The 15927-nt window shown below is 42.7% G+C and overlaps 1 protein-coding gene across 1 annotated transcript in view; it reads left to right on the forward strand.

The window, feature by feature from the left end:
- LOC126355627 (uncharacterized) overlaps positions 1-15927 on the forward strand; it is a 791356-nt gene that overhangs the window by 599374 nt on the left and 176055 nt on the right. Inside the window, exon 5 of the mRNA XM_050005990.1 lies at positions 6660-6972. Coding sequence (XP_049861947.1) covers positions 6660-6972 — 313 coding nt within the window. The remainder of the gene's footprint in view (positions 1-6659; positions 6973-15927) is intronic.

A 15927-nucleotide genomic window follows, 5' to 3' on the forward strand; every position in this document is an offset into this window, starting at 1 on the left:
CCATTGGCTGAAGGCCATCCCCAACAAAAAGAAATTTTCCTTAAGCTCTACATATATGGTCTGATTCAAGTTGACCACTTCCCGGACCAAATTAATGTATTATAACAATATTTACAATATTTAAAGAAATTAACGTCATAGAAATTCAGTTACTCAGATAATTTACAATAAATATAAGTAATAGTTTGTTTATAAATAAATAATCTAGCTCTGTTGAGAAAGTGTGCTCATGATGATTATCTACAGATTGTCCTTAGGAATTGTTTAAACAATTATTTATGCCTTTTTGACAAGTGTGTTTTGGTTCTGTTTTCAGTCGTGGTGTCCACTAACACATCGTGTTTTTTTGATAGCACTTGCAATTAACATTTAAATAAGGTTACTGCCAAGATACGAAACTGTCCATAACTAACTGCACCAGTATGACAAAATGAGGTATTGATACTGTGCTCATTTGCTGTGCAATTGTTCTGACGTTAATTTGCATAACAAAAGTGATATAAAAGACATCGTAAATCAATAAATGAAATAAAGATATGTAGCTTTCATGGATAATAGCTATAGTGCAGTGCTATATGCTGAGATATAGTTTCGTGAAATGCATGAAGCGATTAAAAGTTGCCAATTCAAGGTTTATTGCGTAAGTGTTCATTGACTGCGAAATATTAACTCTTGTACTTCCATCCGAGATCATCGATGTATTGAAATTTGCTTCAATACTTCGTGCGTTAGTGTTAAATCTCAAAGAGCTGTAACTTAGCCGATTGTCTGACACTCTTTCATTTCCTTTTAGCACTGTGCTCCTGCACAAAGGCCCCACATAAGCGACAGCTGTTCAAATTCCCAGCTTTCGGTATTTACCTATTTACCTATTTGCGATGACGCTACTCGCCTCTGCGGCCCGCCTCGAGCTCTGTGCCTGCTGGCGTTCAGCTGTTCATCATATACTCCTCACCTCGTAGCGATTCTTGGTGGACGATTAGCTCGCGTGACGTTACAAACGTATATGAATGTAATAGTTCAGCAGGTACTAGATTTCCCGTATGATTGTTTAAAAGCTAACTGCGGAACACGCGTTGTTCTTCGCAATCTATCCTCGCTTCAGGCCCGATATTTTCGCAGTCGTTTGAGGCCTCAGGCCACCTTGGAAGTCATTGGCACCCAAGAGCCGTCCTGGACCGAGAGGAAGCCCCCTGGCCAGACTCCACGATGATGAGAGTACTTGCGCCATCGTGCGAGGCTGTTTTGGCAGTAGCAATGTGCGTTGGAGGTAACTGATAAGCCTGTTTGGTGGCAACCCGCCAACATCGAATGAGAGTATCCTCGATTCCGTAGGTGCTGGCTGAGAACGCGGGTTCGATGGTGGGCAGTTGTTCCATCTCGGATATTGGACACTCCGTCTTTGCTCTGCGCGGTTCCCATTTGGCCACTGTAGCGACTGGATAGCAGTTAGAATCGCCGACCACTGTCTGGCTCCTTAACAGAAGAGTTTCCTTCTTGGTTGGTTGGCTTCCTAGGTGGTATAACCATCGGCTGTTTAGACTGTAGGCACAACCTGGAACGACCCAACGCTCCGTCTACATTGTTACGGAGCGGTAGGAGAGTGTGTAATATTATTGGGCTTTCAGTCGTATGAAATATGTGAAAGCGTAAAGAAGGTCGTCTTTAAGCCATAAAAGTGAGCGGTCTTGCCAGCGTGCAGACAACAATTATTAATTAATAACATTCAAGTAATTTCTGTTCGATACTGTAAACCGGGAAGTTATCACTATGAAGGTGTTGAACGGTGCAAGAATTGTCTCGAAGGAAAGAGAAAAGTGATGACTGTAATTTGTAACAAAAACGTTAACCAAGAAGCTAGCACAGGACAGGCTGAAGTCTGATCGCACCATACAGTTAGAAAATTTCTTATGTAAGTTATACTATTAATAAATAAGCCCTAATTGCTTGTGAAAATTGTTTGAATATATTAGTGTCTATCAGATTTCTTATTCTATTCTTTTCCTTTATTTTTTTTACCTCCATGTCATATTATTTTTATAAATGTCAAACAGCCTTTACTACAGCAGAGAATACTGCGGCATCCTGGTCGTAGACAGAAGGCCGCTCCTTGTCTTCTATATAACTCATAGCTGCCCCATTTATTAATGATTTCATTTGGAAATGCATTTTTATTGTTCGTTGTTAAAGGTCCCTTAGGTAATTATAAAATTCATACTAACTACGTAAAGGAATCCGAGTTGTTGTTTTCTGAATAATAGAAACCTTTGCGTAATCAAAAACTAGCCTCCTTCTGATAACGATCAGGAGCCTACTAGAAGACTGACGTCTCATCTCGCTCGCTTGGTGAAAGATCTGCTCCATGCACCCTTCCACGAATGTTTACATCCGGAGGTTTTGCAAATGCATGGTCTGCAATATCGCCTGATGAAAACCCATGTGACTTTAAGTTCTGCGGATATCTAAAAGAACACGTTTACAAGGAACTCGTTGCTGAGACTGCAGCCAGTAACAGTTGTTCACGTCGTTTTACATCTGCAACATGTCGTCGACGTCTCCGTTGCTCATATTGAACAAGCTGAGTCAGCAGTGTTTCATAATAAAATCAACATTATTCCTTTCTAGCTTAATTGACCTGTGAAGCCGACGTCCCGTTCCTAATGCATTATACACTACTGGCCATTAAAATTGCTACACCAAGAAGAAATGCAGATGATAAACGGGTATTCATTGGACAAACATATTATACTAAAGCTGACATGTGGTTAAATTTTCAAGCAATTTGGATGCATAGATCCTGAGAAATCAGTTCCCAGAACAACCACCTTTGGCAGTAATAACGGCCTTAATACGCCTGGGCATTAAGTCAAACAGAGCTTGGACGGCGTGTACAGTTACAGCTGCCCATGCAGCTTCAACACGATACCACAGTTCATCAAGAGTAGTGACTGGCGTATTGTGACCAGCCAGTTGCTCGGCCACCATTGACCAGACGTTTTCAATTGATGAGAGATCTGGAGAATGTGCTGGCCAGGGCAGAAGTCGAACGTTTTCTGTGTCCAGAAAGGCCCGTACAGGACCTGCAACATGCGGTCGTTGTTTATCCTCCTGAAATGTAGGGTTTCGCTGGGATCGAATGAAGGGCAGAGCTACGGCTCGTAACACGTCTGAAATGTAACGTCCACTGTTCAAAGTGCCGTCAATGCGAACAAGAGGTGACCGAGACGTGTAGCCAATGGCACCCCCATACCATTACGCCGGGTGATCCACCAGTGTGGCGATGAATAGCGATGACGAATACGCGCTTCCAATGTGCGTTCACCGCGATATCGACAAACACGGATGCGACCATCATGATGCTGTAAACAGAACCTGGATTACTCCGAAAAAATGACGTTTTGCCATTCGTGCACCCAGGTTCGTCGTCGAGTACACCATCGCAGGCGCTCCTGTCTGTGATGTAGCGTCAAGGTTAACCGCAGCCATGGTCTCAGAGCTGATAGTCCATGCTGCTGCAAACTTCGTCGAGCTGTTCGTGCAGATGGTTGTCGTCTTCCAAACGTCCCCATCTATTGACTCAGGGATCGAGACGTGGCTGCACGATCCGTTACAGCCATGAGGATAAGACGCCTGTCATCTCGACTGCTGGTGGTACGAGGCCGTTGGGATACAGCACGGCGTTCCGTATTACCCTCCTGAACCCACCGATTCCATATTCTGCTAACAGTCATTGGATCTCGACCAACGCGAGCAGCAATGTCGCGATACGATAAACTGCAATCGCGATAGGCTACAACCCGACCTTTATCAAAGTCGGAAACGTGATGGTACGCATTTCTCCTCCTTACACGAGGCACCACAGCAACGTTCCACCAGGCAACGCCGGTCAACTGCTGTTTGTGTCTGAGAAATTGGTTGGAAACTTTCCTCGTGACAGCACGTTGTAAGGTGTCGCCACTGGCGCCAGCCTTATGTGAATGCTCTGAAAAGCTAATCATTTGCATATCACAGCATCTTCTTCCTGTCGGTTAAATTTCGCGTCTGTAACACGTAATCTTCGTGGTGTAGCAATTTTAATGGCCAGTAGTGTATATGGAAACATCTTCCTTGCATCCACAGCACCAGATTTGCGCATGGTGGCCAACATTGGAATTATTATTATTTCCCCGCGCGAGTCGTTTCACAGCCAGTGACAACTGCTACTGGGGTGTGCGTAACTGTCAGTGGCGCCCCTGACCGCCAGCTGAAACCGTAGCCTCTCGCCCAGATGCAATGGCGAACCGAGCGAGGTGGCGCAGTTGTTAGCACACTGGACTCGCGTCCGGCCATCCCGATTTAGGTTCTCCGTGAGTTCACTAAGTATCTTCAGCAAATGCCGGGGTCGTTCCTTTGAATGGGTACGGCCTACTTCCTTCCGCATCCTTCCCTAATCCGATGGGACCGATGAGCTCGTTGCTTGGCCCTGTGGGGCGGCGAGTAAGTTTCTTCACTGGTTTAAAGTTTTGATGCCGTCTTTAATCACGTGAGCCTGGCAACTAATTTGGTGGTCAGCCAGAAAGCGAAGGGAAACATACTGACCTTAGTCTGCACAGCCACATTCCGGTCTAGACCACTGAAAGAAAAGTGTGTATTTCCCATTTCTTTTCGGGATCAGGATTATGACTTCAGTAAAAGTTCAAAGTTCCAATCAAAAGATTTAATTTAATTAAAGTTTCTCACAAACAACACTTAAAATTGCGTTATGTTTAATTGAAAACAAGTCTCTCGAATGTAACAGCACCTTTAGTAGTTCAGAGGCGACCTCTACGGTAACTTCCTACCAGATTGTTTTTTGCCCTGACTGACATCACTCAATTGAAAGTTCGCAATGAATGTTCAAAAATTAATGCTCTCCATAAAAGTGGAAATAAGTTCACCACTTGCCACGCGGAATTGAATTTCACACGGACGGCACACCAACAGTCATTTTACCGAATTCTAAACGATCCAGGACGGTGTACAGTCATCGCGAGTTCACTGTCCGTTTTCACTGCCGAATGCGCGCTTGTCACAGCTCGGCTCAGACGTCATCAGAGGCAGAGCGCGACCAGAAGTTTAACTGGCGCGGACCTCCGTGTCTGAGAGCGAAGTGAACCTTCCTACTGCTTCAGGGGCTGTTTTTATAACGTGCCGGTGCGGATCGCCGAGAAAACATATGTTGTTTCTGTCTATTTGCATACGGCGGCAGTCTACAAACGACCGCTATCTCGTGCACATAACCTTTAATATTATAGTTACCAATTACTTCAGAAACTTAAGTTTTGCTGGTATGCAGATAAGAGTTTGAAAGCACGCGGAAAGTTTCAGCTCGCTAGAATGAAAACTTTGGTTAATAGAATTTATTTAGTGGAACTAACGGTAGGTTGTTACCTCTGAAACCATAGCTTTGCTAACACTTCCATCAGTTGCTATTTATGTTAAAAGTCTTAAACTTGGTGTACCTCTATTATTAGATATATTTGATCATCTGGTTTAACCAAAATCCTGTGTCACTAAAATTTCAAGTGCTTAATCTACAACACTTACGTACATTTTAGTTACAAAATTAGTTCTTATTTAATTACTGAAACACTATGAGAGATAGATTAACGTGGACACTGTTGTTATTTTTGGGGTGTATTGAAGCATAAAACAAATTTTCAAGTTTCTAAGTCCGTTATTTAGCGCCCCTGATTTGTCCGAAAAATGTGGATTCTGGCGTTAATTTTTGTTTTATGGTTTTGAAAACCAGCATCACTTACAAATTCTAACTGCACCTTCTGATCAAATTCTGGCGTCCTAGCGTCATTATTTAGCGCCTCTGATTTTTCTCTTAAAACGGCATTTTTTCGTAAATTATTAAGTTTAGGACATCAAGACTTGGTATTTGGAACATTATTACACTAAACTATAATTTAACAAAGTTTTAAACATAAATTTTGATTCCAGAATGAGATTTTCACTCTGCAGCTGAGTGTGCGCTGATGTGAAACTTCCTGGCAGATTAAAACTGTGTGCCCGACCGAGACTCGAACTCGGGACCTTTGCCTTTCGCGGGCAAGTGCTCTACCATCTGAGCTGCCGAAGCACGACTCACGCCCGGTACCCACAGCTTTACTTCTGCCAGTTTCTCGTCTCCTACCTTCCAAACTTTACAGAAGCTCTTCTGCGAACCTTGCAGAACTTTTTCAGGAGTGCTAGTTCTGCAAGGTTCGCAGAAGAGCTTCTGTAAAGTTTGGAAGGTAGGAGACGAGAAACTGGCAGAAGTAAAGCTGTGGGAACCGGGCGTGAGTCGTGTTTCGGTAGCTCAGATGGTAGAGCACTTGCCCGCGAAAGGCAAAGGTCCCGAGTTCGAGTCTCGGTCGGGCACACATTTTTAATCTGCCAGGAAGTTTCATAAATTTTGATTTTTAATTTCATATTAATTTGTGGTGCAATATTTGTGCGCTGCATGCAGACGCGTTAAGGTGACGTGGCGCTACTAGCAGTGAACTGGGACAAGTCCCGAGGCACTCGCTCACCTCTGTGTCTCACACACGATACGACGCTCGGTTTGCTTCAGTCCCTTCCCCCAACCAACCACTGTGCGTGGTGATGTGGTGTAAGCAGAGGTGTGCTGAAGCTTGGATTCGTGCTTGCAGGAGCCGGCGGGCGGCGGCGAGAAGCCGCAGCAGGCGACGGTGGTGCGAACCGAGAGCCACGTGGCGCGCTTCATCACGGCGCGCGCGCTCTTCGAGAAGCTGGGCGACGCCCCGGGGGCGGCGCCGGGGGCGGGGGCGGCGCCGGTGCCGGTGCAGCCTCCGGCCGCGGCCGCCCCCGCCGCTCCCGGGCGCCGCGCCGCCGTGCCGGGCCGCCTCCAGCTGCGCGCGCCCCGCTCCGACGGTGCCGCCCCCGCGCGGCCCGCTGCCAACGGCCTCCACGACGAGGGCGCGCCGCCGCCCCCGCACCCGTTCGGTACGTAGCGCTGACGCCGAAACTGCTTATCGGGTGGCACGTCGGGTGCCAGACGGGATGGACGTGCCTCTACCCGCCACGGCCGGCACACACGAGTATCTACACTTGAAACCGTTCAATATTTTATGCCTTTGATTTTGATATGGGATCAAATGAAATACATTGTTGTTGTTGTGCTCTTTAGTCCAAACACTGCTTTGATGGAGCTCTCCATGCTACTCTGTCTTGTGCCAGCCTCTTCATTTCTTACAAGGGAACCTCCCCAACGCACCCCCCACCAGATTTAGTTCCAACTTGGCACAGTGGAAAGGCCTTGAAAAACTGAACACAGATCAGTCGAGAAAACAGGAAGAAGTTGTGTGGAACTAAGAAAAAATAAGCAAAATATACAAACTGAATAGTCCATGGCCAAGATAGGCAACATATAGGAAAATGTGAGCTCAGGAGCGCCGTGGTCCCGTGGTTAGATTGACCAGCTGCGGAACGAGAGGTCCTTGGTTCAAGTCTTCCCTCGAGTGATAAGTTTAATTTTTTTTTTTATTTTCAGACAATTATCAGAGTTCAGGCACCCACACATAATCAACTTCGCTCTCCAAAATTCCAGGACATGTTCAGATTTGCTTGGACATATACAGGATTTGACGGTCTACACACGGAAAAATTTGAAAGCGTTAAAAACATATGTTTTGACAGAATACAGACAAAACTGTGCGACTGTGAAACTGTTGCATTCATTTGTTGCAGTTTTGTGACACACTCTTATGTTTTCATCACTTTTTGGGAGTGATTATCACATCCACAAGAAAACCTAAATCGGGCAAGGTAGAAGAATCTTTTTACCCATTCGCCAAGTGTGCAAGTTAGGTAGGTCGACAACATATTCCTGTCATGTGACGCACATGCCGTCACCAGTGTCGTATAGAATATATCAGACGTGTTTTCCTGTGGAGGTATCGGTTGACCTATGACCTCGCGATCAAATTTTTTCGGTTCCCATTGGAGAGCACGTCCTTTCGTCAACTAATCGCACGGTTTTGCGGTACCAAAGCACAGACACTAAACTTACTACAGTGAACAGAGACGTCAATGAACGAACGGACAGATCATAACTTTGCGAAAAAAAAGAAAGTGAACTTTCGCTCGAGGGAAGACTTGAACAAAGGACCTCTCGCTCAGCAGTCGCTCACGCTAACCATGGAACCATGGCGCTCTAGTGCTCACATTATGCTTGATGTTGCCCATGGACTACTCAGTTTGTATATTTTGCTTAATTTTTCATAGTTCCACACAACTTCTTCCTGTTTTCTCGATTGATCTGTATTCAGTTTTTCAAGGCCTATCAACTGTGTCAATTATAACTAAATCTGAGGGGGGTGCGATGAGGAGGTTCCCTTGTTAGTAACCACTGCAACGTACATCCTTATGAATCATCGTACTGTATTCATCCCTTGGGCTCCCTCGACGATATTTCCCCCCACCCCCCACCCGCACGCCCACGCCTGCCTCCATTAAAAAGAAATTGGTGATGTTTTGATACCTCCAAAACGTGTCCTACCAATCGACCCCTTCTTCTAGTCAATTTGTTCCACAAATTCCTCTTCTCCCCAGTTCTGTTAAGCACCTCCTTATTAGTTACGTGGTCTACCCATCTAATCTTCAGCATTCTTCTGTAACACCACATTTCAAAAGCTGCTATTCTCTTATTGTCTAAACTGTTTATCGCCAATGTTTCACTTCCATACATCGCTACACTCAATGCAAATACTTTCAGAAAAGATTTCCCGACACTTAAATTATACTCGATTTTAATAAATTTCTCTTCTTCAGAAACGCTTTCCTTGTCACCTCCAGTCCTCATTTTATATCTTCTCTACATTATTCGACTTATATGAGCAAAATAACTGATGATGGTCGAAGTAGAGACGATATAAAATGTAGACTGGCAATGGCAAGGAAAGCGTTTCTGAAGAAGAGAAATTTGTTAACATCGAGTATTGATTTAAGTGTCAGGAAGTCGTTTCTGAAAGTATTTGTGTGGAGTGCAGCCATGTATGGAAGTGAAACATGGACGATAAGTAGTTTGGACAAGAAGAGAATAGATGCTTTTCAAATGTGGTGCTACAGAAGAATGCTGAAGATTAGATGGGTAGATCACATAACTAATGAGGTATTGAATAGAATTGGGGAGAAGAGTAGTTTGTGGCACAACTTGACAATAAGAAGGGACCGGTTGGTAGGACATGTTCTGAGGCATCAACGGATCACCTGTTTTTTAATGGACGGCGGCGTGGGGGTAAAAATCGCAAAAGGAGCCCAAGGGATGAGTACAGTACGATGATTCAGAAGAATGTACGTTGCGGTGGTTACTAAGAGAAGAGGAGGTTGGCACAGGATAAAGTAGCATGGAGAGCTGCATCAAAGCAGTGTTGGACTAGATACAATAACAACAACGTGTTTATTTACAAAATGTACAAACTTAGCATCCAACTGTTACAGTTTATCTTTATTCGGTGTCAAATTGTTGGTCATCGTCCTTTTCGCCGTCTTTAACTTCCTGTATTGTTTCGTCCTTGTCTTTTCATGTAGAAATAAAGACTGTAAGTTTGCAGCCATTAGACTAATGGTCTCTTGAGAAAATGGGATGCCTTGGTCTGCTATAACTTCGATATGAGCCTGAATCTCAAGATTTTGAGGTAACAAAAATACCCATAGAAATACTGTCCATTAACGTACAATTTAATAACAGGGTGTATACGCCCCAGGAAATCTGGGAATTTTTTCACTCCGGAGAAATCCGGTAACTTTTTACAATTCCTGGAATTTTTCATTGTTTTACTCTCCAGTTAAATTTCTATAATTTTAACTGGTAAATACTGATGATCTAACAATGAGTTTCACTTTAGCCCGATACTGCAGAACAATACTGCAGCTAGAAAAGAAACGAGAGAATAACACCCAAAATAAAACTTTAGTCGCAAAGAAAATGCAGCATTTACAATAACAAACATCAGTGCATGGGCAGGCGTTTGTGGACAGCAAAATATGTCAAAGGCTTTAGGATGAAGAATACAGAATACTTCGTAAGAACAAACTTCTTTCGATGGGTGTGACGTCCCAACTGTTTGCATTACTAACACGTCACGGAAAAATATCGCAAATGGTGATTTGAGAAGCGTTATTTTGAAAGTAATTTCCTTTTACACAAGATCAGTTACGTTATTTGTGAGAATGTGCGATGAATTTCTTAAATCGTGGAGCGCTTGAATCTCATTCAAAACTTAACACTTTGAGGACCAGCCACTTCGAAAACCTGCCATTTATGCTACTATTTATAATTTTACTGTCACATTTGTTTTTTATATATGTTAAAAACTAACAGATGTCAAAAAAGCCCAGTCTTCAAGGTTAATTTTCATATATATTTTAGTTCTTTCACAGTTTACAAATTACGCAATAATGCACCAGAAAAGAGCGGGGTTAGTTGTTGAGCAGTTTCACATGTAATTATAGAAAAGTCTAAATTCTCGACGGAACGCCGGCCGCGGTGTCACAGTGGTGCTAGGCGCTACAGTCTGGAACCGCTCGAATGCTGTCTCGGGCATGGATGTACGTGATGTCCTTTAGTTAGTTAGGTTTAATTAGTTCTAAGTTCTAGGGGACTGATGACCTCAGATGTTAAGCCCCATAGTGCTCAGAGCCATTTGAACAGTCAGATGAGATCGCGGCGAAGTACTAAATCATGGGCATATCGCACTACTCTGAAACTGACACCGAACTGGCGCCGTGTTGTGGAGCACGGGAAACTGCGAACGGATCTTGTGTGATGTTGAAAACTGAAATCCGTGGGGTGGAGTTGTAAACAGGCAGATGATAGTGTTAGGCGATGGGTAAAGAGATTTAAAGCGTCGGGAAGTGCAGAAAGTGAGCTCCATGATCTGCCACGTTCGGAGCGTCCTGTTACAGCCAATGTTCCCGATTTGGTGCACTGCGCAGGTTCGTGGAGACTGGCGCATCACAATCCGAAAATTGGCGCTACAGCTAGCAGTGAGCATTGCAAATGTAAGTGCGTGTGCAGTGAATCAAATTCTTGCATTTGCAACGGTGTGCTCGAATTGGGTTCACGGATGCTCACAACGTGTGCTAAGATTCAAAGAAAAGCCATTTCACCCGAACTGCTTGAGCAGTTAGAGGCCACGTGGCACGCATTTTGAATATGTCGAAAGCGAAATTTGTGCAGCGGAAACGTGGCTATGAGCACAGGACAAGAGCTTCCACGAACGTTTGCTAAGTACCGTACATGCTCTAGTACAGTGCTGGCTGGAGGTCATGAGCGTGATGGCGTCTGTGTAGAAAAATAGCACGTGTAGAAGAAATGTTCTCATTTTCATAAAATTCCAACTCGTACTAATAAATATGTTCCGAGAGTAAGTTTATGGGGACATTATTTATTGAGCGATCCTGGTAGTTATAATGGTCATAACCAACACCGCCTTACAGGCACGTGTATTCATTCAGTGTAACAAGTCTGAAGAGAGCAATAACACACAATGAATATTGTGTAATATTGTTGTACTCAGAGGAGTCATTTATAGCGAAGTCTCAAAATGGTTTCGCCGTTCGCCGCCATTCTTATTCCAGCCGAAAATGCCAGATGTATCTGGGTTCTGAAACAGATGTGTTGAATTCGCGATTTTTTCTCGTCTCTCCAGTCAATATAAAACACTGTCTGCAACATGAATGTAGGAAGTATTTGCATACATCTGAACGTGAGGTGCCCGACAACAAAATATTATGCACAAGTATGATACAAACTAAACTGCTTTTCCTAATGCACACTGTTCTTTTCCTTCAATAACAAAAAACGCATTTGATTTCATCGAACGAATATTTACACAGTTGCTGCGGAAAATGGCCCAACAAATTTAAATAATAGATTTCAGTTAAGTACATAATAGGTACCAGCACATACAGTGGTAATATTAGTATGTCTGAAGATCAATAAACTTAGTTTTTCAGTAGTTTAGCGTTATATTTTGTAAGGTTTTGCCTTTTGTTTCCCCTAAATTTTTCCCCATTCCGAAAGACTAACAACAGCTTTCAGCTCTGCGTACCTACTATACTTTTGTAGGCATGCACACACAACACACTGTAATGTGCTAGCTAATGTTGGCAGCAGTTGATATCGACTGACATCGTTTGCTTTCTATCCATTCAGCTACTCCCATCTGCCAATTCACCGAGTGTCGTCTTTTGATGGAACTTCGCGGACTGAACTTCAATTTGGTTCATACTTTCAAGACTGGAAGATCATCTATCGCACAAAAATTTCCTACAGCAGTGATGAGACAGTTCCCAAAAAGGCAGCGGAACTCGTGCCCAGTCACTGACCGTACAGTTCGAGAAAGTCTGTCGTTCCCACACACGATGCAGATTTCCTTGTGCACAATCGCAGAAGCACCAGAGTAAAAGCGCACGCGGACAAATAAACGAAAAGGACGCGCATACACACGGGCGTCTACGTGTCAACATGTTGCCCAGCTGCCCAAGCAATCTGCTGTGGAGCTGCTACTTTTCTTGGCAGTTCGTGCTGCGTTTATTGAGATTAAAAAGCGCCAGAAAAATGAAAGACAAAGTTTACTGCGTGTGAAAGTACCAAATAACAGACGTACGAGAATTACATTTCGCTAGCGGGCAACCGGCGACTTACATAGCAGTTTGAACTATTTATTTCGCATTTCAGAATAACGCATTTTACTTACTTATTCCTGAAGTGAAGAATAGTTCGTGTCCACACGATATCATTTGTATTTTGAAATAAATGCCCAACAGTGCATTCGTGCATGCCAGCATAATTACCTCGAAATGACAGCCGTTCATAAGGGCGCGTTGTTTCCCGGCATCGGTGGGAATCTCTTGCGTTTCTCAACAGACAGGCAGCTGCGTCCCATGTTTGTTTATTGTGCAGTGTGTTGATGCTATGCTGTGAAGAGATTTATGTGCAGTGATGTCAGCTGCCTCCAAAGGAAGCACGCTTAAAATTATAGATGATTAAAAACAAAGCAAAATCGTATGGACCGTCACCTCCAAAGATTGATTAAAAATTTGAGATGTGACGCCCTGAACGTCAGATATTGGATAAAATGTCTCCGATCATATTACTGTAAAGAATGATATACCGTAAGCTTCGAAGTAGGAGAACAGAGAGGAGTAAGCCAGAAGTTTTCGAAAGATGTATGTGAATAGTGGACATAACAGCATAACTGAGGAGTCTGACATATAAACAAAAGTAATGCGGTATGTTAGCTCCTCCACGAAGTTAAGGCCACTGACATGCAAAAAAAAAAAAAAAAAAAAAAAAAAAAACTGAGGAACTCTAACTCCGTTATGGCATTCACAAAGCTGTCGAGTCCGAGGATGTAAATCCGCGTATAAAACAGTATCATCTTTTATGACCAGAGTTGTGTAAACCAGTTTTATTTTAAAATGCAAATGACGCATTGAAAGTTAATTAATCTTCACATGGCGACTTCTAAGTAGGCCTATTTCTCAGTTTATGGAGCAATCACTGACACGCTTTGTTTGTAAATGGGGAAATAAATGGTTAAAGCTGGTATATAAAACGTCGGATGCTAGTTTGCTAAATGTTATCGCCAGCCTTAACGCTGCTGTTTCCCAAGCAGAAAATCTAAATTTCCGCTGTGATCTCTTTCTGAAATTTGCAAACAATACGTTGGCGCCACTTCGTAGTTTCCGTACCTATGTTACTTACATACTTCTTTATTTACAGTGACTTTCACTTTTTCTGTTTCCTTGCTATCATAATAAACGCAACACAATCTCACAAGCAAAGAAGGGCACGCATGGTAGACTACTTCCGCAATGCAGTAACATTTGTACACGACAGCACCAATGCGTACATGCATTCTTTCTACAAATGTCTCTGCATGCCCTTTTATTCCCGTGCGTCTGAGATTGCACGCGAGGAAACAGGTAGGCTATCGTGTGGACATCAGTCAATAGAGATTCTCGGTCGCCGTGTGAATAGTATTTAATTTTCAATGAACACTTCTACTTTATTTTATAAAAAAATGTTCACACAACATTAACCATAAAATAACATGTATCAGTCAAGTCTCGGACTCGACACACACAATGTCACAAATCCCAGAATCCACTAGAACGAAAGCTGTATGTCCGATTTTGTGTTTTGTGCTTCATGAATGCCCTTCGTTTAAATTTCTGTTAGTTCGTTGAGAAGCTGCACATATCGCATCTGTTCTCTTTTCATTCTGAGATGCCAGATTCTTCAGTTCTTCATTAAGTCTCCTTAGCATGTGCGCCCACAATTTTCATATACACCTTTCATAATTTTGTAGACTGCTTCTTCTGTATTTTTCTACTTCGATACTTATTCTTCACAGTAATACAATCGGTGTCTTTTTATCTGGTACTTGCCGCACAGGGCAAGCCATTTGAAATTTTTATTCAAATAATCTTCACAAGCGACACTCCATGTGACGTCTCTGTTGGTAATAATTATATAAAGGATTACATCCATCATAAAAATCTTAAAATATGCATGAAAACTGTCGAAATATCAAAGATCAAACAATAAAAAACATGGTAGTTACTGCATACCTTTATATCTCAAAGTAGAATTTGCGCATGTCAGTTACGAGGGAGAGCGCTGGCCACACGAAAGATCGGTATACGTAGGACGCTGATATTTTATGAATACTTTCTGGTAGAGGTTAGGAAGGGGATCTTTCTTGAATTATTTTCTAAAAATATGTGCAGGACCAGCTTCGAGATATATCGCACGCAGAGAGGTACACTCAAAAGCTCCGTAATATTTTATTTAAGAAACAACGTAAATTATGAATTTTTTGAGCAGCAGTAACTTTTAATGAATACTATTGGACCAAAGCATCATTTACTATTTATTTTACATTTTTCTCCTGTTGTAAACATAAACGACCAAGTACTGTTCCAAATGTTCGGTAGTAAGATTGTGTCGTCGATCACGCAAAACGTTTTTATAAGTAGAAAAGGGTCGTTTTACATCAGCTGAGGCAATTTGGCATTATTTCAATTTGGGTTCTATGTTGGCACTTGCTGTTTCTAGCATAAGTTCACCCGTCCTGTTAATAAAACTACCAATTTGGCACAAGGGTTCAAAGCCTGGGTTATTGTTTAAATTTTTTAAAGTTTTATTTAAGTTTTCTTGGGAATACCTCAGTCAGTGAGGAGTTCACTAGAATGATTTTATTCATTAGCTGAATAGATTCATTCAACGCCAAACCCGGAGTTGCAAGATTTTTAATACTTGCAGTTACTACATGGGAAGAAAGAGTGCTGATCACAACAATGTATTTTTTAATACCGGAATCATTAAAATTTCCCTTGCACTGGCCACAAAGCCTCTGCACTATCGAAGTCGTTTACTATTTCTCTAATGGCCTCGAAATGTTGTTTGTAAAACAACACAGCTTCGACCCACGTACCCCATCGAGCTGCCACTGGTTCGGGAGGTAAAGGAAAATTTGGTAATTTTTCTTTATAGGTCTTGGTGCGATCAGGAGCCTTTAGAAACATTTCCTTTGTGGTTGAAATCAGTTTATTTACATTCACAAACTTGGAAGTTACTTCTTCAGCAACGCGATGTAATCCATGAGCAAAGCACGTCACATGAATCAAACTGGGATAAAATTCTCGGTGGACTTGTCCTGCTTTGATCCTATAGGGAACAGCATCTGAAATACACAAACATCCTTTCATCTGCAGAAGATTCTGGAAATATTTTCTAATACACTCATTTACAAATGTGGCGATCGTAGAATGATTTACTTTTTCAAGTTCTTTGCAGGCCGCTAAATAGTAAGGAGGAGGCTCTTCTTTTAAAGCACCAACAATTAAATTTGCAATGTAACGGTCACAGATGTCGTAGTTTCGTCA

Source organism: Schistocerca gregaria, chromosome 3 (genome assembly GCF_023897955.1).
Source record: "Schistocerca gregaria isolate iqSchGreg1 chromosome 3, iqSchGreg1.2, whole genome shotgun sequence".
NCBI lineage: Eukaryota > Metazoa > Arthropoda > Insecta > Orthoptera > Acrididae > Schistocerca > Schistocerca gregaria.